The 27,546-nt window shown below is 42.6% G+C and overlaps 1 protein-coding gene across 5 annotated transcripts in view; it reads left to right on the top strand.

Annotated features, from left to right (window-relative positions):
• focad (focadhesin) overlaps positions 1–27,546 on the top strand; it is a 205,036-nt gene that overhangs the window by 165,770 nt on the left and 11,720 nt on the right. For all 5 annotated transcript variants that reach the window (XM_087994575.1, XM_087994579.1, XM_043718998.2 and 2 more), the window contains 6 exons: positions 2,642–2,902; positions 7,813–7,902; positions 11,561–11,738; positions 13,331–13,428; positions 14,174–14,425; positions 23,600–23,675. In XM_087994575.1, the coding sequence (XP_087850701.1) occupies positions 2,642–2,902; positions 7,813–7,902; positions 11,561–11,738; positions 13,331–13,428; positions 14,174–14,425; positions 23,600–23,675 (955 nt within the window). The remainder of the gene's footprint in view (positions 1–2,641; positions 2,903–7,812; positions 7,903–11,560; positions 11,739–13,330; positions 13,429–14,173; positions 14,426–23,599; positions 23,676–27,546) is intronic.

Genomic DNA, 27,546 nt, shown 5'->3' with positions numbered 1-27,546 from the left:
TTTAGTCGGTACTCCACACATGGAAATTGTTAGTGGTTTTCTTAAATGTCACATGGGGAGGTTTCCTTTGCTTTGACTGTAGTTACAGGGTTTGTGAATATATTATACTGATGCTTGATTCATCCTGCTGATATCTGCCAAAGCTGCTCCCTAGCCCGTGGTCATCCAGACAAGTTCAGTAACCCTGGATTGTTACTCCTATTGCAAACCATCATCTTAAAACCTTCTCCCTGCCTCCACCCAGCACCTTTAACAAGTGTGCGGAGCTCTTGAGCTCACAATTAACCAACTAACCATCCATCCATCTATCCAGAGGCCATTTTACCTGTGTTTTTTTCCAAGCCCACCTTACCTTATTCTTCTAAGGTTCCACCTACCAGAGCATTACTCTCTGATTACTCTCCCATTTCCTCTTATGCCAGGCCTCACATGTCAGTTGATGTTGTCAAAGATTTTCTCTGTATTCAGGCACAGAGCCTCTCTTGTTCCAATCTGCTGTCATCATCCTGTCTTCAAGAGAAACCACCTGTGAGGGCTCCGTGCTTACAAATGAATGGCCCATCTTCAGCCTTGCTTTTCTCTCTGAAGTCGAACAAATTGCCCCTTCCCAAATGTGTGTCAGTCTTTCCTGGAACGCCATGGTTCAATCCCTCCAAAGGACGGCACGGTGGCTCAGTGGTTAGCACTGCTGTCTCACAGCACCAGGGACCCAGGTTTTATTCCACCCTCAGGCGACTGTCTGTGCAGAGTTTGCACAATCTCCCAGTGTCTACGTGGGTTTCCTCTGGGTGCTTCGGTTTCCTCCCACAGTCCAAAGATGTGCAGCTTAGTGGGATTGGCCATGCTAAGTTGCCTGTTGTGTCCAGAGATGTGCACTAAAGTGGATTAGCTATGGAAAATGCAGGGTTATAGGGATGTGGGATACTCTTTGGAGGGGTGGTGTGGATTTGATGTGTTGAATGGCCTCCTTCCATACTGTAAAGATTCAGTGATTCTAAGGCTTCCCCCAATCCCCACCACAGTGTCAAAACCGCTGTTATCAAAAGTCACAAACAATATCCTATGGGGCAGACATGTGTTTCCCTACTTGTCCTCCTTGAGGGAAGAAGTGAGGACTGCAGATGCTGGAGGTCAGAGCTGAAAATGTGTTGCTGGAAAAGCGCAGCAGGTCAGGCAGCATCCAAGGATTCCTGAAGAAGGGCTCATGCCCAAAACGTCGATTCTCCTGCTCCTTGGATGCTGCCTGACCTGCTGCGCTTTTCCAGCAACACATTTTCAGCTCTTTGTCCTCCTTGACCCATGTACAACCTTCATTGCAGTTGTCCATGCCGTCTTCCTTCAGTCTGTCTCCATTTTGATCCAGATAGGTAGGAATGTACTTTATTTTTCTGTTCATAATCACCAAATTCACTACATTGGCTTTTATTTTCTTGTGTATATTGTTACCCTTATTGTTCCCTCACATTTTGGGTCTACATAATTACCCTAGGCACTATTCCCTGGAAGAAGAGTATCTGATTCTACCTGTCTGCTTCCCAGTCCATGGTCATCCAGAAAAGTCGGATTGTTGCTCCTACTGCAACCCATCTTTTTAAAGCCCTCTCCCTGCCCCCATCCTAGGTCGACACACAATTCCACTTCATCACCAACTCCCTTAACCTACTCCATATCTAAATGACCAGGCTGCTTCTCTGACATCTAGTGCTGAATGAGCAGGAAGTTTTTCAAATCAAATATTGGGAAGGCAAGTTTGTAACCTTGGTGTCGTACATCATCCCACAATGTACATCTGACTAAATAATCCACAATGATGACCTGTTTCGACCTCTGTAACATGACCTGATTCCACCTGAGGTTTTTCTCATCTGCTCCAGGAACATGAAATCCACCTGGCTTGAGTGCTGTCCCTCAATCTTGGCAGGTTTTTAGCATCCATAAGCATATGTCCAAACTCTGACCCAAGTCCCATTCATCCAATACTTTGTACCCTCTACCCCCTCCCGTTTTTAAAACACATCCTTTTTTTCTAACCCCTTCAAGGTCTTGACAATTCCTGTTACTCTGACATCCTTCACAGGTCATAACTCATTCCAACCTCGTGCAATCTTATAATGAATCTTTCCAATTACTCCTTAAAAATACATTGTTGGACAAAATTTATCAAGAACTGTTGTTACTCATTGTGCACAATTTTACTACTGCAGCAAAACGGTGCATATTTGTTACAAGATATTATTGCTGCCATCCTTTCTAAAGCAGGGAATCATTTGATTTAGTGTAGAATTCCCAATCAGATCAGCAAAATGTGTATCAATTTCAAACTCCAAAAACAGGTTCCGTTCCCCCCCCCCCACCAGTCATGACTTCATTTCAATCAGGTTTTAAATTCTGTAACAAAACAGAAATTGCTGGAGAAACTCAGAAGGTCTGGCAACATCTGTGGAGAGAAAGGAGAGTTAATGTTTCAGGTTCAGTGGCCGTCCTTCAGAAACTCTTCTGATGAAGAGTCACTGGACTCAAAACGTTATATGTTTCTCTCCACAGATGCTGCCAGATCTGTTGAGTTTCTCCAGCGATTTCTGTTTCAGATTTCTGGCATTCTGTGATTTATTTAAATTCAGTACTTTTGTTTTGCTTCCAGCTGGAGACAAGAAAGTACCTCTTTATATCTCTTGCTTCCTGGATGAAACATGTGCCAGAAGATAAACTTCAAACGTTTGTGGAAGTGCTTGCAGTCCAATGCTTTACCTCGGAGAGCAGGCAGAAAAGCCCAGACCTTTGTCACGCCGTTCTACAAGGGCTGCATGAAGCAATGAAGGTTCCAACACAAGTGCAACACAGCTGGAGCATATTGTGCAAAAGCGTTGAGACAATTTTTGAACTGCTGCCTAATGAAATCCAGGTACGGCTTTTCTGCAACGACACCCGCATTAATTGGTACAGCGTACCTCTCGTAAAAGGTCACCTCTTAAGTACCAAAACAAATAATTTTGAGAGCCTGTCAGAATGGGAGACTGATAAGGTATGGGACGAAAGCAGAGTAGGAGCATAATCAGCTGGCATTTTAGGGGGACTTTTAAAGGCAGGCAGGTAGGTACGTTGGCAAGTTAGTCTTGCAAGAGAATTCCAGAGAATCATTAATTCCATGGCTTGACTAATTTTCAGTGTTGATTTACATAGTGTGAAGAATAAGCAGTCAACTACAATCAGTGGAACAGAGATGAAGTTGAGAGAAATGTGACCAGAATTGGGTTGCTTTGATTGGATGGTGGAACAGCATGGAAGGATTTGAAAATAAGAATGAGAATCTTAAAGTTGAACTGTTGGATGCACAGGGCGTGATGTGAATCGGGGTGATGACTATACATCATTGTCCCCTGAAAAAACTGCAGACTATAGAATTCTGAATTAACTTGAGTCTGAAGGCAGGCTACTGAGGAAAGCACTCGAGAATCGATCCTTAGTATGGATTAGGGATGAGCATATAAACGAACAACATGTAAGTGATCGATAAATTAGAAATAAAATTAACCAGAGTAAACCAACAATTACTGTTGGCTATCAAAGGAAGGATATTCAGAAACATATGGAAGATTGTTATGATTGGGATCAAAAAATTGTACAATCGACAAGGATTCCAGAAAAGTGGGAAAATCTGATCAGCAATATTAAAGTTAGAGAGAGATTCAGCAGGGATTGTGGACCACAGTCAAACAATGTTGATAACATTGGTTGATAAATCTTGAATGCTATGGTTGGGGGAGAAACCACACCTATAGGACAGTGTGTGGTGAAGGAGGTGAACATTAATTGTACAACAAAACGTCCAAAGACCTAAGAGAGATAAGTAGATTTGAGACAGGGCTGTGGCTAGTAGAAATAGAGGGATTGATGGCTTAAGAAAGACACTGATGATAGAAGTTCTGAAAAGGATGAATATAACTTGGAAGCAGAAATTTGTTAAGAACTGGCTTGGAAGGATTTGTGGGAGAAAGGTGAGAACATGAGTTCGAGGGAGGCTGGGGAAGACAAATAGGAAAGAGAATGTAGTTTGTATTTGGTGGCTGTCATTAAGAAGAAAGGTGAGGGCGAAATTTTAAAAAAGTTTTTAAATGTCTCTTCATTCACTGGACATGGGTGACACCGGTAAGGCCAGGATTTATTGGTCCTGAGAATACGGTGGTGAGTCATGCAGTACAGAAACAGGCCCTTTGGCCTGACTCCTTGATGCCAACCAGATTTCTAAATTGCACTAGTCCCACTTGGTTGCATTTGGCCCATATCCCTCTAAACCTTTTCTATCCATGTACCTTTCCAAGTGTCTTGTAAGTGTTGTAATCTGTCACTTCCTCTGGCACTTCATTCCATACACGCACCACCTTCTGTGTGAAAAGGTTATCGGTCAAGTCCCTTTCAAATCTGTTCCCTCTCATCTTAAACCTATTCCTTCTAGTTCTGGACTCCCCTACCCTGAGGAAAAGACCTTGTCTCTTTATCCTATCCATGCCCCTCATGATTTTATAAACCTCTATAAGGTCACCCCTCAACCTCCTACACTTTCTTGAATACATTTGAGTGTCTTTCTAGATTATTTCAAAGAATGAGTAAGATTCAACCGCATGGCTGTGGGTCTGGAGTCTTATATAAACCAGACTAGATAAAGAAAGCTGATATTATTAGATTACTTACAGTGCGGAAACAGGCCCTTCGGCCCAACAAGTCCACACCGACCCTCCGAAGAGCAACCCACCCAGACCCATTCCCCTGCATTTACCCCTTCACCTAACACTACGGGCAATTAACATGGCCAATTCACCTAACCTGCACATCTTTTATATCCTTCATGAAAGGATAAAGTGAATTAAATGGATTTTATGACAATCCTTCAGCTAGTTCTTTGTCACTATTACTAATCTTAGATTGGAACCCAGGTTTACTGAGTTGATTTTGTAATTTCTTGGCTGCTATCATAAGACCAGAATTCATATCTTCAGGTTATCACAAAATCAAAATATTATGGATTTTTGAAATCTGAAATAAAAATAGAAATTGACAGAAATACTTGTATCAGGCAACATCTGTGGAGAGAGAAATGCAGTTCATATTTCAAGTTGATAACTGCTGTACTTGGGAGTTCCTTAAGTTGAATTGTTAACTCTGTTTCTTCTTACACATGAGGTCTATGCCTGGCCTACTGAGTACTGCCAACATTTTCTGTTTCACTCTCTGGACAATTAATCCAGTGACACATCAAGAAGGCTACTGGCTCTATTTCATTCATTGATTACAACAGAGATTGATGTGACCTTTCTATTTAATGGTCAGACATTCCATTTTATTGATGTGATATGGGGTGAAGCACCTAGATTTCTAGAATGGACTAAAGCCAGGATTTAACAGTTCAGAAGAGAAGTCAAGCTAAGTAAAAAAAAAAAAATTGATCAAATGATGCCCAATTTGTATTTTTAAAAGCTGTGATTTTTGGAAGGAAAAGAAGACCAGAAAAATATTTTTTGTTGTTGCTGAAAAATTGACAGTTAAGATTTTGTGAATGAATCAGTGGGTGGCATGGTGGCTCAGTGGTTAGCACTGTTGCCTCACAGCTCCAGGGTCCCAGGTTCGATTCCAGCATCGGGCGACTGTCTGTGTGGAGTTTGCACATTATCCCCGTGTCTGCGTGGGTTTCCTCCGGGTGCTCCTGTTTCCTCCCACAGTCCAGAGATGTGCAGGTTAGGTGAATTGACCATTTAGTTCATTGACCTAAATTGGCCATAGTGTTAGGTGCATTAGTCAGAGGGAAATGGGTCCGGGTGGGTTACTCTTCAGAGGGTCGATGTGGACTGGTTGAGCTGAAGGGCCTGTCTAATCTAATCTAATCATTCAACTCATGCATTCTGGGACAATCTCACTTATCTTTGGGCAGGAACCATAGAGGTGCACATCAGCTTTTGTAAGTCCAACTGTAGATCGTGTGTTTCAATCCCAAAACGGTCAAGGAGAATATTGCATTTTTTCAATAATAAAGCAGCAATGTGTTTTATCCACTTTTACAATATTCCACATCAATGCAATGGTTTCGATACTTTTCTTAAAAGAAAATCTGTAACCAGGAGGCCAGCTGTTATCTGCAGTGTGTTGCTTGGGGCTCAGTTCTTGAACCTGACTAGTTGGATTGGTGTACAGTGATGCTGTTGAATGATTGTGGTCTGTTGAATCAAACATTACAGCTGAGAGCCACTTGCCCTTTAGTTAGTTATAATTTTATTACATTTAATGAGGCTTATATTCTGTTTTATCATAGAGACATCTAATACGGTCCCTATTCTCTTGAATTGGAAGGAATCTTTATTGTGTTGTTAGTTAATTCGATAGTTCTTCTTTAAAATTTGATAAATAATTGGGAAATAAAGTGAGGCACTTTCATTATATTTATGCTGAACTCTTCTGTATGTACGTTGCGGAAATCTACCACGTTATACTACATCTTAAAATGCAAAGTTAAAGATCACACAACACCAGGTTATAGTCCAACAGGTTTAATTGGAAGCACTAGCTTTCGGAGCACCGCTCCTTCATCACCTGATGAAGAAGCAGCGCTCCGAAAGCTAGTGCTTCCAATTAAACCTGTCGGACTATAACCTGGTGTTGTGTGATCTTTAACTTTGTACACCCCAATCCAACACCGGCATCTTAAAATGCAGACGTTAAACCTGGAAAATCTTGTAGCTGTTGGAAATTATAAATGGATGTTAAAACAGGGGGTTTTTAATCAGTGAGGGGGTTTTTAATCAGTGCTGCCTTTGAACATCAAACAAATGGAAATAACTGACCAATGATTAAAATGCTTTAAAAAAATTGAAAGGATGTCCATCTGTAGAAATGTTTTTCAATTTTCTTCATTTCTGCACAGAAGACATCATAAACATTTAATTTCTTTGGCAGCTGATTTTTACAAGTTCTCCTGTCTAATACACAGGATGTCTGTCATAACCTGATTCAACTTTCCATTTGATATTTACTATTTCCTGTGGAAGACTAAGTATGATTTGACTCCATCCAGTTGGAATAGTGAGATCAGGCATTCGATGCATGGTCAAAGCACCACAACATTCTGTTATTTAATAGTTATCTTATTATTTAATAGTAACATAACCAGCAATACCACCTTGTTTTCCATGATTTGCCTCTGCTTTTATTCAAAGCTATAATTCCAGCACGCTGTACAGTTTCAGTATTACACCACCTTTTTAATATTATGGTATTTAATTTATTTTCAAATTTCCACCTTCCTCTTCTGAAGAGATTATAGCTTTTCTGGGATATCAATAGCTGTTATAGCTTAAGCTTAATTATAAGACGCCAACTAATATTCTGATCAACATCTGCGAGTTTGTCCTAACCAGCAATCAGCAACTTCTGTTTTTCAAGCTTAATTACACAATGAACTCTCAGGGACTTCTATATGTTTTTGACTGCTACCAAACAGATGATTACTTCAGACAATTGGCTTGGAGCGACCAAATCAACAGAATTTGCGACAATGTCACAGGAACTGCCTGTAACAACAATTTATCATCATTATTTATTTAGCTTATTCACTAAATTCAATCTCCTCCAAGCCAATTCCTCATATTATCAGTACGCATCTTTTCGAAAGGATAATTTTAGAAAGGTAATTTTATTGATAGAGAAAGAGAACCATATCAATGTTAAACATTATTTTAAATGACGACTGGTGCATTACTCCAGTTGAAATTCTTCCTTCATGAATTATCAGTTAATCACATTTATATCTCTTTATTTCCTTTTCAGGTCAATGAACTGAAGTTTTATGTTGGAATTGCCAACTGTCTATCTGAACTGGGTGATACTGAGGTAGACAGAATAACCCAAGTTACAAAGGTAATGAAAACACAAACTGAGAGCCATGGGTAACTTGACCTTTGTATATTTTTCTGTTTGAGAAAATCTGAATTGATCTATTCACAGCAGAGATCAAACACAAACTCTATCATGACCTGGGCAATAACAAAGAGTTTGGTTTGCTGTTCAGGTGTCTGGACAGCCCTCTTCAATATGCCCCAGCGAAGCATCACAGATTGTTGCGGTCAACCATCTGCTTCGTTATGTGAGGAGAGAAGAGTGAAATTGCAGTAAGGGGAAGGTTGGGAGGAGCATGAGACGTCCATGGTTTCTGTTGCTATGTTTGTTCACCATCATCATCTTCTGTTCTCTACATAAATTGTGATCTTCACCACATCGAGCAGTTCCAAAGCCCCAGCTGGAATGGAGATCTAGCTGACTAAGACAACTGGCTCTCCATGAGTCTGGATTGGTGTGTCAAGATGTAGGCATGGTGGAGCATGGAACCATGGCTGGCTGCATGCCATTGATCTATATTGATGGTCAAATTGTTTGATTGCATTATGAACACAGTTGCCTTAGGATTTGAGCCTAGATTTCTGTCTCAGAGGCCGGGGCAATAACACTATAGCTGTGACCATGAGTGCTGTTTGATTGGGAAGGTTGGCAAAGCAAAATGACTAATGTCAAGAAGGTCTATAGAGTAATACTGTCACACAGCACAGAAACAGACCCTTCGGTCCAATTCATCCATGCCGACCAGGTTTCCTAAATTAAATCAGTCCCATTTGCCTGCATTTGACCCATTTCTCTCTAAACCTTTCCTATTCAAGTACCTATCCAAATATCTTTTAAATATTGTAACGGTACCTGCATCTGCCACTTCCTCTGGCAGTTCATTCCACTTACGATACACCCTCTGTGTGAACAAGTTGTCCCTCAGGTTCCTTTTAAAGCTTAGCGAGTTTTGAGAAGATTTGTAGCTCAGGTTGAGGTTTTGGATGGAGGTTTGTTCACTGAGCTGGAAGGTTAATTTCTAGACGTTTCATTACCCTACTCAGTAACATCTTCAGTGGGCCTGTGGGTGAAGCACTGCTGATGATTCCTGCTTTCTCTATATATGTTTGGGTTTCTTTGGGTTGGCGATGTAATTTCCTGTGGTGATGCCATTTCCTGTTCTTTTTCGCAGGGGGTGGTAGATGGGGTCTAACTCGATGTGTTTGTTGATAGGGACAAGACATCCATCCGAGGACAAGCCAAACAGAGACACGCCCAAGAATTCCTAGAAGCTTGGCATTCCAATCGGAACTCTATCATCAAACACATAAGAGTTGCTCCTAAAATCTCATACAAATTGTTTATATAAATAACAGTGGACCCAACCCTGCGGAGCATCCCTGGTCAGAGGCCTCCAATCTGAAAAACAAACCTGTCTCCTACTGTCAAGCCAATGTTGTATCTGAATGACAAGCTCTCCTCGAGTCCCATGTTATCTAACTTTACTGATCAAAAAAAAGGTTTAGAACCTTATCAATCTTTGATGAGGAGTATGCACAATCCCATGGTGCAGAGAAGTGCAAGGCTGGGTCAAACATGGCATACAGACATGGAGCTGGCCATTCTGAAGGTATTCCTCACCCAGAAGCAGACAAAACAAAATGACCTTCCACACCACTTTGTACCTCACTTCAATCTCACTGCAGATATTCAGTGCTGCTCCTGCCACTCAGCACTCTTGGTCACTTGACTTAGCAGCACTGTGGCTCAGTGGTTAGCACTGCTGCCTCACAGCGACAGGGACCTGGGTTCGATTCCAGCCTCAGGCGACTGTGTGGAGTTTGCACATTCTCCTCGTGTTTCATCCGGGTGCCCCGATGTCCTTCTACAGTCTAGAGATGTGCAGGATGGGTGGATTGGTCATGCTAAATTGCCCCATAGTGTTCGGGGATCTGTAGGTTAGGTGCATTTGTCATGGGAAATGTCGAATAATAGGATAGGAGAATGGGTCTGGGTGGGATACTCTTCTGAGGGCAGGTGTGGACTTGTTGTGCCAAATGGCCTGTTTCCACAATATAGGGATTCTATGATTGTAAAGCAAAACAAAAAACTCCTTTCCACATACTTCAGATTCTCATTCTACAGGCCCGTGGTGTTTGTGTATTTCTATGGCCTAGTGGTATTATCACTCAACTATTAATCCAGAGACCCAGATAATGTTCTGGGGACCGGGGTTTGAATCCCCCATGACAGGTGATGTAATTTGAATTCAATAAAAAGGAAAAAGTAAAGATAACTTGGAATTCAGAATCTAATGATGACCATGAATCCATTGTTGATTGTTAGAAAAACCCACCTCGTTCACTAATGTCCTTTAGGGAAGGAAACTGCCATCCTTACCTGGTCTGGCCGACATGTGACTCCAGACGCACAGCCATGTGGTTGATTCTCAACTGCCCTCTGGGTAATTAGGGATGGGCAATAAATGCTGCATAGCCAGCGATAACCACTTCCTGTGAATGACTAAATTGAAAAAATGTTCATAACCATTGTCTGAAGCACGGTTTTACTGCCACAACTGGCAGATGTATTTGGTAAAATTGCTCAGTTTCCTTGCCTCTTTGACTTCTGCCCATCAGAATAATCCTTATAACTTTCTTGTTGACCCATCCAATAAGAACCAAGTAAGACTTTTCTGCCAGTTTCCGCTTGGAAAGACAATAAACAAAGTTTGATTGAAATAATCAAAAGCAGTCTACCGAAACTCCATGCATGTTGACATAACAAATGGATGTGGATTGTTGTCCATTGATTTATTTGAGCCCAAGGCAGTTACTACTAAGCTAATAAAATGCGCAACTTTACCAGATGAGGAGAGGGAAGGCGGTGATGTGATGGTGATGTCTTTGGACCAACAATCCAGAACTGGAAATTAATGTTCTGGGGACCTGGGTTCAAATCCCACTGTGATGGATGGTGAAATTTTATATCACTTTCTTAAAAAAAAAGTGGAATCACAAGTTAATTGAACAGCGACTACCTAACCACTGTTGTTTGTCATTTTAAAAAAAACCATCTCATTCACAAATGTGATTGATTCTTAACATTGGGGAGTCCAAGTTCAGAGGATTGCACATATTTTAACATAGTGCACTTTGTTTTAATCAGCACTTTTGATAAACTGGCAAAAAATTATATACCTCAAATACCATAAAGTTTCCAGTACTGTTCTGTCCAATTCTTATCATTTTTGAAGTTATTTACCTGAATGTAAATATATTTGTTACGTTGAATGAAATATCACAGATGATTCAATTTCGAGTCAATTTCTCCTCAAATACCATAGTGTCTGGAGCAGTCAGTTGAGGGGGTGAGCAAAAAGGCTCTGTACTGGTAATTTTTATTTAAGGCAAAGTTGAATTATTACTGAAGTGATTTCTGCTCTAAGTATGACAGTGATGTGTATACCCCCTACATTGTATTTTTGCATTGAGTATGTGGACCTCTCGATCAGTTATTTTGGATACTCAATTGGCACACTTCTGGACCGACAGGATAATAAACAGTTGACTGTAGATTGCAGTTTTTTGATAGGTATGAAATCATCTTGATAGGAGAAAATGTGTGAATTGTTGGATGCTGCTATATCTTAGCGATTGCACATTATTGTTTGCATTTAACTGGCTGAAATTTTTTGCAGGATACAATTACAAAGAGTACATTTGTCCGGGCATTCCTGGTTTCTCAAGGCCGGGTTCCGTTGCTGTGTCTTAATGATGTTATTGCTGCTGCGGTCGGCAGCTGTCACATGGAGACTGTCATCTGGATTATGTTGCAGAGTTTTTACCAGTGTCGACTCATCAGCCACCAGAACACAGGTAAGCTGGACCAATGGAGCATTGGTTTGCTGAAGGACATTCATGCCTTGGGACTAAAATTATGAGGGGCATGGATAGGATAAATAGACAAAATCTCTTCCCTGGGGTGGGGGAGTCCAGAACTAGAGGGCATAGGTTTAGGGTGAGACGGGAAAGAGACCTAAGGGGCAACTTTTTCACGCAGAGGGTGCGTGTATGGAATGAGCTGCCAGTGGAAGTGGGGGAGGCTGGTACAATTACAACCTTTAAAAGGCATTTGGATGGGTATATGAATAGGAAGGGTTTGGAGGGATATGGGCCGGGTGCTGGCAGGTGGGACTAGATTGGGTCGGGATATCTGGTCGGCATGAACAAATTGGACCAAAGGGTCTGTTTCCATGCTGTACATCTCTAGGACTCATTGACTGTATAATTTTATAACCGATCTGAAAAAGTCACTTGTAAAAGCAATGGCCCAGATGATCGCTAGATTGCCACTCCACTCTGACCTTTGCTGTTTAACGCTGCAGCACATTGTTGGCCAAGTGTTCCAAGCCTGCCATGGAAATACTGCGCCACTGCAGCACTATAGCATCAGTGGGTTGGGGACAGGGAGGTCTGGAAGCAGCCAGCAATACATCCCCTTTATACAACACTCTGCAGAGGGACAGGCAAAGGGGCCAGTATGTGATTGAGAGATGTTCAGGACTAGGTGAGCTCTAAATTGAAAGGGTGAACATGCCAGAAGCAGCCATTGGTACAGGGGTATAGCCCAGGCCAATACCTTACCCAATCTCTCAAATATTGAGTCTGCAGGTAATCACAACCCAAGGCCTCAGGCCCAGCTGCAATTCCTTGCTTGGAGCAAACAAAATGTCCTATTCCTGAGGGAGGGATCAAATCTCAGACGTGACACTAGGAGACCAGGGATCCTCTCACCAATTAATGACCTTTCTTCCCCACTCCTATGCACGTGTGTAATTGGTTGAGTGTTTTCATCCAGTATATCAGACTTTTGATAATGAGCCAATTCCCAACATCCACCAGAGGGCAGCCGTGCCAATTGTGGCTCATAAGGTAAGGCAAAGTCACCATACATATACCAGACTATAGGCTGCTCTCTCATTAGAGAGAAAGATAACTGTGAGAGTTTCACCTGAGGGTCACCATGTGAGGGGTGAAGTTGAGTTGCAAACTTTGTGGTAACCTCAGCCCATGCAGGAATTGAACCCACGCTGTTGGCATCTATCTGCATTCCAAACTGGCTGCCTAGCCAACTGAGCTCATTAATTAAAACACTGCTCTGATTGTTGTAAGCACAAAATGCGGCTTTTACAATACCCTTTGACTTGACACGATAATGATTCCTCCCAGCAAAATGTTTGACAAATCACTTTGAGTTGCAGCCGCAGTCCACCTTTACCTACAGAGTGGCAGTGTAAGAGTTAACAGCATCAGCTGACAAACACAACATTTTATTTGAACAATGGGTGTCCAGGAAGGGAAGCAAGTGCTTTTCAGTGAATCATTGTGATCTTGGAGAAGTGACGTGAGCTGAGTAACAAATGTGCGACTGACATTTAAAAACAAAACAATTTTTCTTTGTTGCTCAGGTGTAATAAAGCGGATGGAATGGCTGTTGGAGCTGATGGGACATATCCGAAACGTTGCTTATGGGTCAGCTCCTACGCAGAATGCAGATCCAAAAGAGGTACCTCTGTCATTCCACAAGGCTTGCTTTTTAAATTTGAAATGCTTTCTGTCCCAAGGAAATTTTGCATTAATTCGATGGAAGCAACCAAAACTTGGACTGTTTCGGGATCTTGAAGTTGATTGGAAACACATTGAAGTCATTAAATGCCATTTATAGAAGCAAGCTTGTGCTAGAATAAGTCCATTATGGGCTTGGCAGAACATACTAATGTTGAGCAAATGAAAAGACCTATCCCTCTGTGCACTGTAACACAGAAACACATAATCATTAAACTCACCTGACACATTATATAAGCCAGCAAGATTATGTAAACATATACTCTATATTTTATGACTAATACAGTTATATAATATGATTTTATGCCATTTAGTAAATAAACATCTAGATATGCTAATATTCATTTAATGTGGCCTTGGGACTACTTTCAAACATCAGCTTGATTAAAAAAAAAATTGTAGTGTACATGCTTTATTTAAAGTACAGCAAACCAATTTTGTATTTTAGTTTCTCATTCCTGCAGCAAAAACATATAAGCTGACAGAATGAAAGATGAGCTGCACATTAGTATTTGACAAGAGAAACCGAAACCAGACGTGACTCAAAAAGAAACAACTGAAATTGCTGGGGTTTTTTTTGCTACCGAAGGACTGTAATTTCAAAATGTTTTGTGCAGTCTGATGAGTCCAAAGCAAGTATTCGCTCAGGTAGATTGACCGGGCTCCCATGTGGTTTTGTTTTTCAGACTGTGGGCTTCCTGCTGAGGGTATTTGCTGCTGCTGCTGCTGCGTGGAGTGATCATACGACGCCGCTGATGCTCGGTGTTCGGGCCAGCTGGGTGCCACAGAGCGAGGAGAAAAATCTCATCGACTGCATGCAATTGTCTCAAGGCGGAAGTTCGGTGGAATCCTTGTCTGTGCAACAATGTCTTTACCTTCTACCACAAAGCATCCTCTTACTGCTGGCTAAAGAACCCTGGAAAGACCATACACAAAAGGTGAGTCCATTCTCAGGCTACTTAGACTGGGGCTGCCAGATGGGATTTGACTGGGGCATAACAATGAGGAGAAAATGATGAAGAGCTCATGCTCAAAACGTCTACTGTCCTGCTCCTCGGATGCTGCCTGACCGGCTGTGCCTTTCCAGCACCCCACTCTTCGACTCTGGGGCATAACAATTGCCTCAGCAACGCCGACGTTCAAAAAAAACTGATAAGAATAAACTTTAGTCATCGCTAAACAAAAACCAAAAGGATGCTGTTAATCAGAAACAAAAAGCAGAGATTGGTGGAAAAGCTCAGCAGGTCTGGCAGCAACTGTGGAGAGAAACAGTTCTGAGGAAGGGTCACTCGGCACAAAACTTTGTCTCTGATTTCTCTTCACAGATGCTGTCAGACCTGCTGAGCTCTACCACCAATCTTTTTTTGACACTGTAATAGCTGCATTGATACCAAATAAATGAAAATCAAATTAGAAATTTTTAGGGTCCCATTTTGCTCATCTCTCTCCTCCTTTCTTGATGGATCTTTTAGTGACGTTGTCAACTCCTTCATATCCCCACAAGTCCACATTTCATATGGACACATATGGGGCATAGCTGATACCAAAAACTCTTATCATTCACAAAATTCATACAAATCCACTTTTCCAGCAAAAGGCACAACATAACTATCAGCACCAAGGCTGCAAAATTATTGAAATCTTGCACTTAAACTTTATTTCAAAATTGCAGTTGCGTAATTGATTGTTAACAACTCCTGTTTATAATTGCCAGACTTTTTGGAATTTAAAAAAAAATCCATTCAAGGGATGTTGATGGCTCTGGCTGGGCCAGTAATTATTGTCTGTCCCTAGTTGCCCAGCGTAAGGTGGTGATGACCTTTCTTCTTGAACCACTGAGGTCCATTTTCAATTGGTAGTTCCACATTGCCATGAGAGAGGTAGCTCCAGGATTTTGACAGAGTAACATTGAGGGAATGGCGATATATTTCCAGTTCAGGATGGTGAGTGGCTTGAAGGGGAACGTACCGATGATGTTCCCATGTATCTGCTGCCCTCGCCCTTCTAGGTAGAAGTAGTTGTGAGTTTGGAAGATGCTGTCCAAGGAACTTTTGGTGAATTTCTGCAGGGCATCTGGTTATGGAGAGAGATAGGTGCGTGCAACAGGGTAGGTTTTACAATTGGGGGAAGGGTAAATACGATGCTGTAAGACAGGCTCTGAGGAGCATAAGTTGGGAGCATAGGCTGTCAGGGAAGGATGTCGTGGAAATGTGGAACCTTTTTCAAGGAACAGATACGACGTGTCCTTGATATGTATGTACCTGTCAGGCAGGGAAGAGATGGTCGTGTGAGGGAACCTTGGTTGACGAGGGAGGTTGAATGTCTTGTAAGGAGGAAGAAGGAGGCTTACATAAGGTTGAGGAAACAAGGTTCAGACAGAGCGTTGGAGGGATACAGGATAGCCAGAAGGATTAGGAGAGCTAAGAGAGGGCATGAAAAATCTTTGGCGGGTAGGATCAAGGATAACCCCAAGGCCTTTTATGCGTATGTGAGAAACATGAGAATGACGAGAATGAGGGTAGGTCCGATCAAGGACAGTAGTGGGAGATTGTGTATTGAGTCGGAAGAGATAGGAGAGGTCTTGAATGAGTACTTTTCTTCAGTATTTACAAATGAGAGGGACCGTATTGTTGAAGAGGAGAGTGTGAAACGGACTGGTAAGCTAGAGGAGATACTTGTTAGGAAGGAAGGTGTGTTGGGCATTTTGAAAAACTTGAGGATATACAAGTCCCCCGAGTCTGACGGGATATATCCTCGGATTATGTGGGAAGCAAGAGAGGAAATTGCAGAACCGTTGGCAATGATCTTTTCGTCTTCACTGTCAATGGGGGTGGTGCCAAGGGACTGGAGAGTGGCGAATGTTGTGCTCCTGTTCAAAAAGGGGAATAGGGATAACCCCGGGAATTACAGGCCAGTTAGTCTTACTTCGGTGGTAGGCAAAGTAATGGAAAGGGTACTGAGGGATAGGATTTATGAGTATCTGGAAAGACACTGCTTGATTAGGGACAGCCAGCACGGATTTGTGAGGGGTAGGTCTTGCCTTACAAGTCTTACTGAATTCTTTGAGGAGGTGACCAAGCATGTGGATGAGGGTAGAGCAATGGATGTAGTATACATGGATTTTAATAAGGCATTTGATAAGGTTCCCCATAGTAGGCTTATGCGGAAAGTCAGGAGGCATGGGATAGTGGGAAATTTGGCCAGTTGGATAGAAAACTGGCTAACTCGTCGAAGTCAGAGAGTGGTGGTAGATGGTAAATATTCAGCCTGGAGCCCAGTTACAAGTGGAGTTCCGCAGGGATCAGTTCTGGGTCCTCTGCGGTTTGTAATTTTTATTAATGACTTGGAAGAGGGAGTCGAAGGGTGGGTCAGTAAATTTGCAGACGATACGAAGATTGGTAGAGTTGTGGATCGTGAGGAGGGCTGTTGTCGGCTGCAAAAGGACTTAGATATGATGCAGAGCTGGGCTGAGGAGTGGCAATGGAGTTCAACCCTGTCAAGTGTGAGGTTGTCCATTTTGGAAGGACAAATAAGAATGTGGAATACAGGGTTAACGGTAGGGTTCTTAGTAAGGTGGAGGAGCAGAGGGATCTTGGGGTCTATGTTCATAAATCTTTGAAAGTTGCCACTCAGATGGATAGAGCTTGTAAGAATGCCTATGGTGTATTAGCTTTCATTAGCAGAGTGATTGAATTCAAGAGTCGTGAAGTGATGTTGCAGTTGTACAGGACCTTGGTTAGGCCACATTTGGAGTACTGTGTGCAGTTCTGGTCACTTCACTTTAGGAAAGATGTGGAAGCTTTGGAGAGGGTGCAGAGAAGATTTACCAGGATGTTGCCTGGAATGGAGAATAGGTCGTATGAGGATAGGTTGAGAGTGCTAGGCCTTTTCTCGTTGGAACGGCGAAGGATGAGGGGTGACTTGATAGAGGTTTATAAGATTATCAGGGGAATAGATAGAGTAGACAGTCAGAGACTTTTTCCCCGGGTACAACAGCATGTTACAAGGAGACATAAATTTAAGGTGAAGGGTGGAAGGTATACAGGGGATGTCAGGGGTAGGTTCTTTACCCAGAGAGTGGTGGGGGCATGGAATGCACTGCCTGTGGGAGTGGCAGAGTCAGAATCATTGGTGACCTTTAAACGGCAATTGGATAGGTACATGGATGGGTGCTTAAGCTAGGACAAATGTTCGGCACAACATCGTGGGCCGAAAGGCCTGTTCTGTGCTGTATTGTTCTATGTTCTATGTATCATGGAGATGGTACACAGTGCTGCTACTGAGCTGGTGGAGGGAATGGATGTGGTGCCAATCAAACAGGCCATTTTGTCCTGGATGATATCAAGTTCTTGTGTTGTTGGAGCTGCACCCATTCAGGCAAATGGGGAGGCTGCTCATTGTGGGGGCTTCAGTGATGGTGTCACCATTGAATGTCAAGGGGAAGTGCTTATATTGTCTTTTATTGGTGATGGTCATTGCCTGGCATTTGTGTGGCTTGAATATTACTTGCCACTTGTCAGTTCAAGCCTGGATATTATCTAGGTCTTGCTGCATTTGAACATGGACTGCTTCGATATCTGAGGAGTCACTGTGCTGAACATTGTGCAATCATCGGTGGACATCCCCACCTTATGATGGAGTGAAGGTCAATGATGAAGCAGCTGAAGATGGTCGAGTCAAGGACACCACCCTGAGGAACTCCTGCAGAGATGTTCTGGAGCTGAGATGACTAATGTCCAAGCACCACAGCCACCTTCCTTTGTGCCAGATATGACTCCAACCAGCAGAGAGTTTCCCTCTTGATTCCCATTGATTCTAATTTTGTTCAGGATCCTTGATGTCACACTGGGTCAAATATGGCCTTACTATCAAGGAATGTTACTTCCCTTCATCTCCTCTCTGGAATTCAGCTGTTTTGTCCATGTTTGAACCAAGGCTGTATTGAGATTAGGAGCTGAGTGGCCCTGGTGGAATCCAAACTGGGTGTCACTGAGCAGATGCTGCTTGATCGCACTGCTGATGACACCTTCCATCATTTTATTGATGATCAAGAGTAGACTGATAGGGCTAGGTTGGATTTGTCCTGCTTTTTATCCTGGGACAGGCTAAGGAAAGACATGCCAGAGAATTCCTAGAGGCCTGGCACTCCAACCACAACACCATACACAAGCACATAGATCGAGATACCATCTATCAACCCCTCAGAAAACGAACAGGAAATGACATCACCACAAACCCCAGGAACTCCATCCAGGACAAACATATAAATAGAAAGCAGGGGACAACAGCTTCGCTTCACTTGGAGGTCGCCACTGATGATGTTACCTCGCCAGGTAATGAAACGTCTGGATATCAAACCTACAGCTCAGCGAGCAAACCTACACCCTAAAGGACATACCTAGGCAAGTTTCCACATTGTCAGGTAAATGCCAGTGTTGTAACTGTACTGGAAGAGCTTGGCTAGGGGAGCAGCAAGTTCTGAGGCACAAATCTTCAGTACTATTGTCGGAATGTTGTCAGGGCCCATAACCTTTGTAGTATCCAGTGTCTCCAACTGTTTCTTGACATCGAGGAGTAAGTTGAATTGGCTGAAGAATGGTATCTGCAATAGAGTCATGTAGAGTCATACAGCATGGAAACACACCCTTTGGTCCAACTAGTCCATGCCGAACATAATCCCAAACTAAATTAGTCCCACCTGCCTGCTCCTGGCCCATGTCCCTCCAAACCTTTCCTATTCATGTACCTATCCAAATGGTTTTTTTAAATGTTGTAATCGTATCTGCATCCACCCTCAGCAAGTTCATTCCATACTTGAAATATCCTCTGCATAAAATATTTGCCTTTTTTTTAAGTCTCTCTCTCCTCTCATCTTAAAAATGTGCCTCCTGGTCTTAAAATGTCCTTGGCAATTCTGGCCGAAGATTATTATAAATGCTGATGTGCTGGGCTCTTCCATCATTGAGGCTGCCTCCTCCAGCAAATTATTTAATCATCCACAGCCATTGACAGTTCTTTCCTCAGAACAGAAGGAAGGACCCGAAATGTTAACTCTGATTTCTCTCCACAGTTGCTGCCAGACCTGCTGAGCTTTTCCAGCAACTTCTGTTTTTGTATATTTGTACATATTTGTTTTTTAAGTTAATGCCTGACATTAGACTTAGAGATTGTTCCCATAGTTCAACATAATCCTAACTGTTTTTTCCTGGATTAAACAAGAGTCACGATGAATAAAATGAGTGGTTGAATTTTATAGCTTCTGCAGAATTCAAGTTGCTTTGGCCGATTTCTCATCTTGCTGATTCTAAAGGTGTTAACTCCTTTCAACACACTGAAATTCAGGTTCCCACTAAACCAAGGGTAGAACTTCGCTCATTCCTTTATAGAAAAAGTAACAATATTTTCTTTGCAGTTTGAATGTCCAATACATATTATTTGTTTTTTTTATCTTAAAAGCAAGCATACAGAGCAACATATTAAGATGCTTCTCCATTGCAAGGATGCAGGAACAAAATGTAAAGACCATTAGGCTACTCTCTCATTAGAGAGGAACAATCGGTGGTGATTTAACCTGAGGGTCAACACATCTCAGACAAGGGGAGTCCTTCATGGTAACCTCGGTCGGTGTGAGAATTGAGCCCATGCTGTTGTCATTACTCTGCATTGCCAACCAGCTACCCAGGCAAATGAAAACTGGAATCAGGCTAATCTCTCCACTGGCACAGAGGAAGATGCTTGTTATTGGAGATCAATCAAACTCAACCTCCAATCTGCAGGAGTTTCTCAGAGTAGTGACCTTAGCTAGACAATATTGAGTTGCATCATCAATGACCTTCCATCCATCAATATGGAGCAGGCTATTTAGAACTGAGATGTGGAGAAATTTTGTCTCACACAGTGATGAACCTCTGCTCTTCTCTGCAACAGAAAGCAACTGAGACCAAGATATTGTACATTTTCAAGATGGAGTTAGATATAGTTCTTCAGACTGAAGGGATAAAAGGATATGGGGGGTAAGTGAGAACGGGGTACTGAGTTGGATAATCAACCATGATCATATTGAGTGGCAGAGCAGGCTCAAAGGGCTGAATGGCCTACTCCCACTCCTATTTCTATGTAATAATGTCAGAAATGGGTATGTGCAAACATCAGTGAACAATGTTCGGCATTATTCACCACTCCACAGATACAGAAGCAGCCCAGGTCCAAATGCAGCAATATCCAGGCTTGGACTGACAAGTGGCACGTACCATTTATCCCTCACAAATACCACACAGTTAGTATCTCCAACAAGAAAGAATCTAGCCATCTTTCCATCACATTCAGTAGCATTACTAATGCTGGCACCCCCATCAACATCCTGGAGACTACCATTAACTAGAAACTGACCTGGACCAGCCATATGAATATTGTGGCTACAGGAACAGCTCTGAGACTAGAAATTCTGTTGGGACTAACTCAACTACTGTCTATCCCAAAGCCTGTCTGTTCACTTTGAACACACAGCCTCGACCGCCCTAAACCTGGAGGGCTGCAAATGTACAGGAACACTATCAACGCCAGGAAAAGTTGTCCTCCAAACCACATACCATCCTGACTTGGATGTATATCACTGTTCCTTCAGTGCCACTGAGCAAATATCTTGGAACTCCCTTACTAACAACACTGTTCTTGGTGCCCCTTAAACCACCTCGTTGGCAGCAGTTCAAAAAGACCATCCTTCACCATCACTTTCTCAAGGACAAAGTTAAAAATTGCACAACACCAGGTTATAGTCCAACAGGTTTATTTGGAAACACTCACTTTCAGAGCGCTGCTCCTTCATCAGGTAGCTAGTGGGGCAGGATTATAGGACACAGAACTTCTAGCAAAAGATCTTAGTGTCATACAACTGATGTGATACATTGAACAAAGCTAGATTGCTGTTAAGTCTTTCATCTTTTAGAATGGGTTGCAGGTTTCGATTCATTAATATGTAAATCCAGGAGCTTCTTTCAAATCACATTCTCGAGATAACTTAAGGTTTTATATTTTAAAAAGTGTCATGTCAGCTCAGACATGCATTAAAGGTTTGAGGTTATAGTCTGTCTGTATTCCAATCTTGAGTCAGACTGGTTCTGTTTCCAAAGTAGGAATTTATAAAATGTTACATGGATTGACTGCCTACAGATTGTGTGTTTTGTACAAGAACAATTATGCTAATGCAAATTCACTCTATAGACGTATAGGTGTGTATGTGAGTGAGTGAGTGTCTGTGAGAGAGGGAGAGAGAGAGTGTGTGCGTGAGTGTGATGGAGTATATTCCTGTGAGAGGGTGTATGCATGAGTGTGAGTGTGGGCGGGGGTTAGTTTGTGTGTGCCTGAGAGTGAGTGTATATGAAAGAGGGTCTACATGTGTGAGTATGTGTGCTTGTATGTGTGTAAGAGAGAGTGTGTACTGTAGTGGGGTCACCTGTAGTGTGACATGGACCCAAGGTCCCGATTGAGGCCATCCCCATGGATACCAAACTTGGCTATCAGCCTCTGCTTGGCCACTCTGCGTTGTTACCTATCCCAAAGTCTGCCTTCGGGAGAACATCACCCGAAGATTCTAGGCCAACTGTCCCTGACTGCTGAGGTGTTCCCTGACTGGGAAGGAACATCCCTGTCTGGCTATTGTTGCGCTGTGTCCATTCATCCATTGTCATAGCGTCTGCTTTGTCTCGCCAATGTACCATGCCTCGGAACATGACCTGAAAGAAGTTCAGGGGTTTACATGTTAATGAATCAAATCCTGCATCCCAATCTAAAAGATGAAAAACTCAGCAGCAATCTAGGTTGTTCAATGGATCACATCAGTTGTATGACACTGTGATCTTTTGCTATAAATTCTGTGTCCTCTATGATCCAGCTCCACAGCTACCTGATGAAGGAGCAGCGCTCCAAAAGCTTGTATTTTCAAATAACCTGTTGGACTATAACCTGGTGTTGTGTGATTTTTAACTTTGTCCACCCCAGTCCAACGCCAGCACCTCCACATCATAGCTTCTCAAGGACAATTACGGTTGGATGGTCAACGAGGACTGGCCTAGCTAGTGGCACCTACTTCCAGGAATGAATTTAAAAGAAAACCACTTGGAGTGTCAGGTTAGAAAGTTCCAACAAGGCGACCATGTGGAGCAAGAGCATCACTGAACTTGAGGAAGCTGGGTTGGACTCAGTGATTAGTAAAGAGAAAAGGTAGTGTCACAGCACTTAACCTTTGGTAATGGAGTGATGAAGACTTGATCAACTGTGAATCTAATAAATGGTTAAGTTTGCAGGTGAAATAAGCATTAGACTTGGAAGATTGCGTATTCAATCTAAAACCGTGTATAATACAGAAAGAATCCAAGACAAATAACAATTATTGGATGGGCAGACCAGAAGTTAATTGCTATGCACCAGAAAATTTTGACAATCAAATCCCAATGACTGTGTCCCCAAGAAGGAAGTGACCTTTATATAATCCTGGAATACTGAGTACATTGAGACAACATGGTCTGCATCACTTTGGAATTTAAACAACAAATATTATTCATACACAAGCTCAAAACTAAGAGCAAGTGAGGATTGCAGATGCTGGAGATCAGAGTCAAGAGTGTGGTGCTGGAAAAGCACAGCAGGTCAGGCAGCAAGAGCCCTTCATCAGGAATGAGGCTTGTGGGCCGGGGGGCTGAGAGATAAATGGGAGGCGGGGTGGGGCTGGGGGGGGAAGGTAGCAGAGAATGCGATAGGTAGATGAAGGTGGGGGATAAGGTGATAAGTCAGAGAGGAGGATGAAGTGAATAGATGGGAAGGGTGATGGACAGGTCAGGAGGGCAGTGCAGAGTTGAAGGCTTGGGACTGGGATCATGTCCGTGGTTAGTCAGTCACACAGATGGAGTTGGAGAGGTCCAGGAAGGGAAGGGAGGTGTCTGAGATGGTCCAGGTGAATTTGAGGTCAGAGTGGAAGGTACTGGTGAAGTTGTTGGTGTTAGTTGAAGTTGTTTAACAGAAGTTAAGTCAGTGTTATTCATAAAAACAAATTGTTTGATGCATTCTATTCATTTGAATCCTAAATTAATTATCATATTTATGTTTCCCCATTACAGTTCATTGATTGGCTTTTTAACATGGCAGAATGTCCACAAGGAGCATTATCACTGGATAAGTTGAATATGATCAAAGGTAATATTACTGCTTTTATTTAAAATCTTAGATGGCCTTAACAGAATGATTAATTTGCTGTTGTCTTAAATCATATTGGCTAGTTAATTCTTAATCTTAATTTGACTGTTAGGCTAAAGTCATATTTTTTTCTTCCTATGTCTAATGTTAGGAAGGATCTCTCACAGCTTAAGTTTTTATTCCCATACCATCCAAAGAAATATGTTAATAATGCTGGTTTGATATTTTTTAAAAAGTTACTGGTGATCTTCCATATGGACTCTCAATGCCGGTGGCTGTTCCGGTAATGATGTCGTTGGAGAGGACTCCTGTGATGCTTGGAACAGCTCCTTGGGCTGTGACGAGGAGCCTATTTCCAGTGTCATACCATACCTGTGGTTTTGGACTAATCAGGGAGCAAAGAAAAAGTTTGTCTGAAGTTCAGGGGAACAAAAATATACTTGGGAACTGAACACGTTTATCTATTGTTAATGAAGCACAAATGCTCTATGCTTTTTATTTTCAATACTTGTTTATGCAATTTTAACTTAAACAGGGAACTATTTTTTTAAAATTCTGACAGTAGCCATCTCCTTAGAAGAGTTTACTTGGTTTTGCGTCACAAGTGTAATAAGCATCCAAACTCTCTCAATGAGATTGTTGATGAAGTGAAAATGCATTGACAGTTGATAGCAACATCAACAAACATTACAGAATGTAGTTAGGTACAACAACTTTAAATCTGTATGGTACAAGGTACAACTGTCTTAATTGCTGGCTTGCCTAGGTTAGATGAGATTAGATTCCCTTCAGTATGGAAACAGGCCGTTAGGCCCAACAAGTCCACACCAATTCTCCGAAGAGTAACCCACCCAGACCCAATCCCCTACCTCATATTTAGCCCTGTCTAATGCAGCTATCACTATGGGCAGTTTAGCATGGCCAATCCACCCTCACCTGCACATCTTTGGACTGTGGGAGGAAACCGGAGCACCTGGAGGAAACCCACGCAGACACTGGGAAAATGTGCAAACTCCACACGGATGTTCGACCGAGGCTGGAACCGAACCCATGCCCTTGGCTCTCTGAGGCAGCAGTGCTAACCACTGAGCTGCCGTGCCACCCATTTGACTTGAACTTTCTTGTACATTTTAATTGTCATTTCGAACCTGAATCCATTTGTTTTTGTGGCCTTTCTCTGATGCTTTATTCCAGTCATCCTAGCTTCCAGCCACCCCTCTCCACTCTTGGATAGTTTTCCCACCTTTAATTTCCACCAAAAGTCATCACTTCCACTTTGCTTTCAAACTGCCCTGCCAAGCTATTCTCTTTAGCTCTTTGAGCCAACCCAGGGGATGGGATGCTAACTTTCCCATCCTCCTGTCTCTTTGACCTTCTAAACCAATGTTCCAACTTGTTATCCCACTGCATCGCTACTCACCTCTACCCCCTTCGACTCTTCTAACAGATGAACAAATAACCACATTCCCACAGACTTTCTTCCCTCAGAATGTCTGTTCGCTCACAAAATATTATACTCCATGGCAAATGGGCTATAAAGTGACTAAGTCTGAAGTTATCCACTTTATTAGAGAAAAAAACCACAGAATATTTCTTAACTGACGATGGTTTGGGAGCTTTTGGTATGCAAAGAGACTTAGCTGTCCCTGTTTATGGGACACCAAAGGTTAGCGTGTAGGCGCAACTATCAATTAAGAACTGTATGAATTATAGAATGTCTGTTGGGCTTTAGCAGAAGGCAGTTTGAGTACAGGAGTAAAGAGGTCCTGCTGCAGTTCTATGGAACCTGAAAGACCATGGCCTGTGTACTGTGTATAATTTTGATCTCCTTATCTAAGGAAAGATTTAATTGCCTAAGAGGGAGTGCAATGGAGATTCACCAGACTACTCCATGGGATGGCAGGGAAATTCGGCAAAACTGGGCTTTTGTTATCTAGTATTTCAAAGAATGGAACAAAATCCCATTTGAAACTTACAAAATTCTTCCAGGGTCTGACAGGGCAGATGGATATAGGATGTTTCCCTTGGCTGGTGAGACTGGAAGCAAGAATCATTAGCTTAGAGTTAGGAGTTAAACCATTCATCATCCTTAGTGATCTCAGCCTAAATCTCATCTCATCTTATTCTGTCTCCTCTGAATTTGCAGTCTAAACCTCTCCCTCCATGTAAGCTCAACTCTCCAAAATCAAAGCCACCCCTTTTCTCTTTTTTTAAATTCATTCATGGGATAAGGACATCTCAGGTTAGACCAACATTTATTGCCCATTTCTAACTGCCCATAGGATAGTTAAGAGTCAACCACACTTTGCTGGAGTCTCATGTAGGCCAGCTCAGGCAGGGATGGCAGTTTCCTTCCCTAAAGTATATTAGTGAACCAGATGGGTTTTTCTGACAATCAGCAATGTATTCATGGTCAGCATTAGACTTCTAATTGCAGAACCTTTTCTTAAATTGAATTCAAATTCTGCAATGGTGGGATTCAAACCTGGGACTCCAGAAAAGTATCTGTATCTCGGAGTCCAGTGATAATACTACTGGGCTTTCCCTGCCCATAGTCTCCCATCATCTCTCGATCACTGATCTAACAATTTCACGTCACTTTATTGCGTCTCATCATACGTATCTCCCGACCATTTCCATCTGTGTGCATCATCAGCTATAGCTCTCCTTCAGATTGCTTAAAACTCCTCTCATAAGTTCCTGATGGCTCAGCATTTATTCCTCTATGCAGCACCATGCATCTGTCACTTTTCTGAAGCACATTCTCCCTTCTGGTTTTAAAAACCAGCCACCCATCTTCCTTCCCCAGCCTCCATACTTCTATCTTCTTTCCTCAGGTCTGTAATCAGGTCTTTGCAAATTCCTATCCTGCCTCCAAGCACCCGTTTTCTCAAGTCTGAGGTGTCCTGTCAGCATTCCTACCCAGGCCTATCTTTGCCATGATTTTGAGTTTAACTCTCTTCACTTGGATTTTCTCACTGTTGCAGCAATGGAACGACCTTAACAGAAGACCTGGACAATATCCAGGCTTGGGCTGACATGTCACCGGTAACAGTAGTGCCACACACATACCTAGCAATGACCATCTCCAATAGGAGACAATCTAACCATTGCCCATTGTCATTCAATTGTTTTACAATCACTGAATCACCCAATATCAATATCCTTGAGGTTACCATTGACCAGGAACTCAACTGGACTCACCATATAAACACAGCGGCGACAACAGTGGATCAGAGTCTAGGAACATTGTGAGTATCACACCTGCCGATTCCCCAAAGACTGTCCATCAACTACAAGGCACAAGTCAGGAGTGCAATGGAATACTTCCCACTTGCCAGGATGGTGCAGTTCTAACAACTCTCAAGAAGCTTGACTCCACCCAGGACAAAACAGCCCACTTGATTGGCACCACATTCACAGCCATCTACTCCCTCCACTTATGCTCAGTAGCAGCTGTGAGTACTATCTACACGCTGCACTGCAGAAATTCACCAAAGATATGGATGGCACGGTGGCTCAGTGGCTAGCATTGCTGCCTCACAGCACCAGAGACCTGGGTTCGATTCCAACCTCGGCAACTGTCTGTGTGGAGTTTGCACGTTCTCCCCGTGTCTGCATGGGTTTCCTCTGGATGCTCCGGTTTCCTCCCACAATCTAAAGATGTGCAGGTCAGGTGAATTGGCCATGCTAAATTGCCCATAGTGTTAGTTCCATTAGGCAGGGGTAAATGTAGGGGAATGGTCTGGGTGGGTTATGCTTTGGAGGGTCCGTGTGGACTTGTTGGGCCAAAGGGCCTGTTTCCACATTGTAGGGATTCTAATCTAATCTAATCCTCAGACAGCACCTTCCAAACCCATAACCACTTCTA

Source organism: Chiloscyllium plagiosum, unplaced genomic scaffold (assembly GCF_037043375.1).
Source record: "Chiloscyllium plagiosum isolate Xiang-an unplaced genomic scaffold, Cpla_swu_hap1 HiC_scaffold_2, whole genome shotgun sequence".
In the NCBI taxonomy this organism is placed as follows: Eukaryota; Metazoa; Chordata; class Chondrichthyes; order Orectolobiformes; family Hemiscylliidae; genus Chiloscyllium; species Chiloscyllium plagiosum.
The sequence above is the reverse complement of the archived record's forward strand: the minus strand, read 5'-3'. Positions and strand labels throughout refer to the sequence as shown.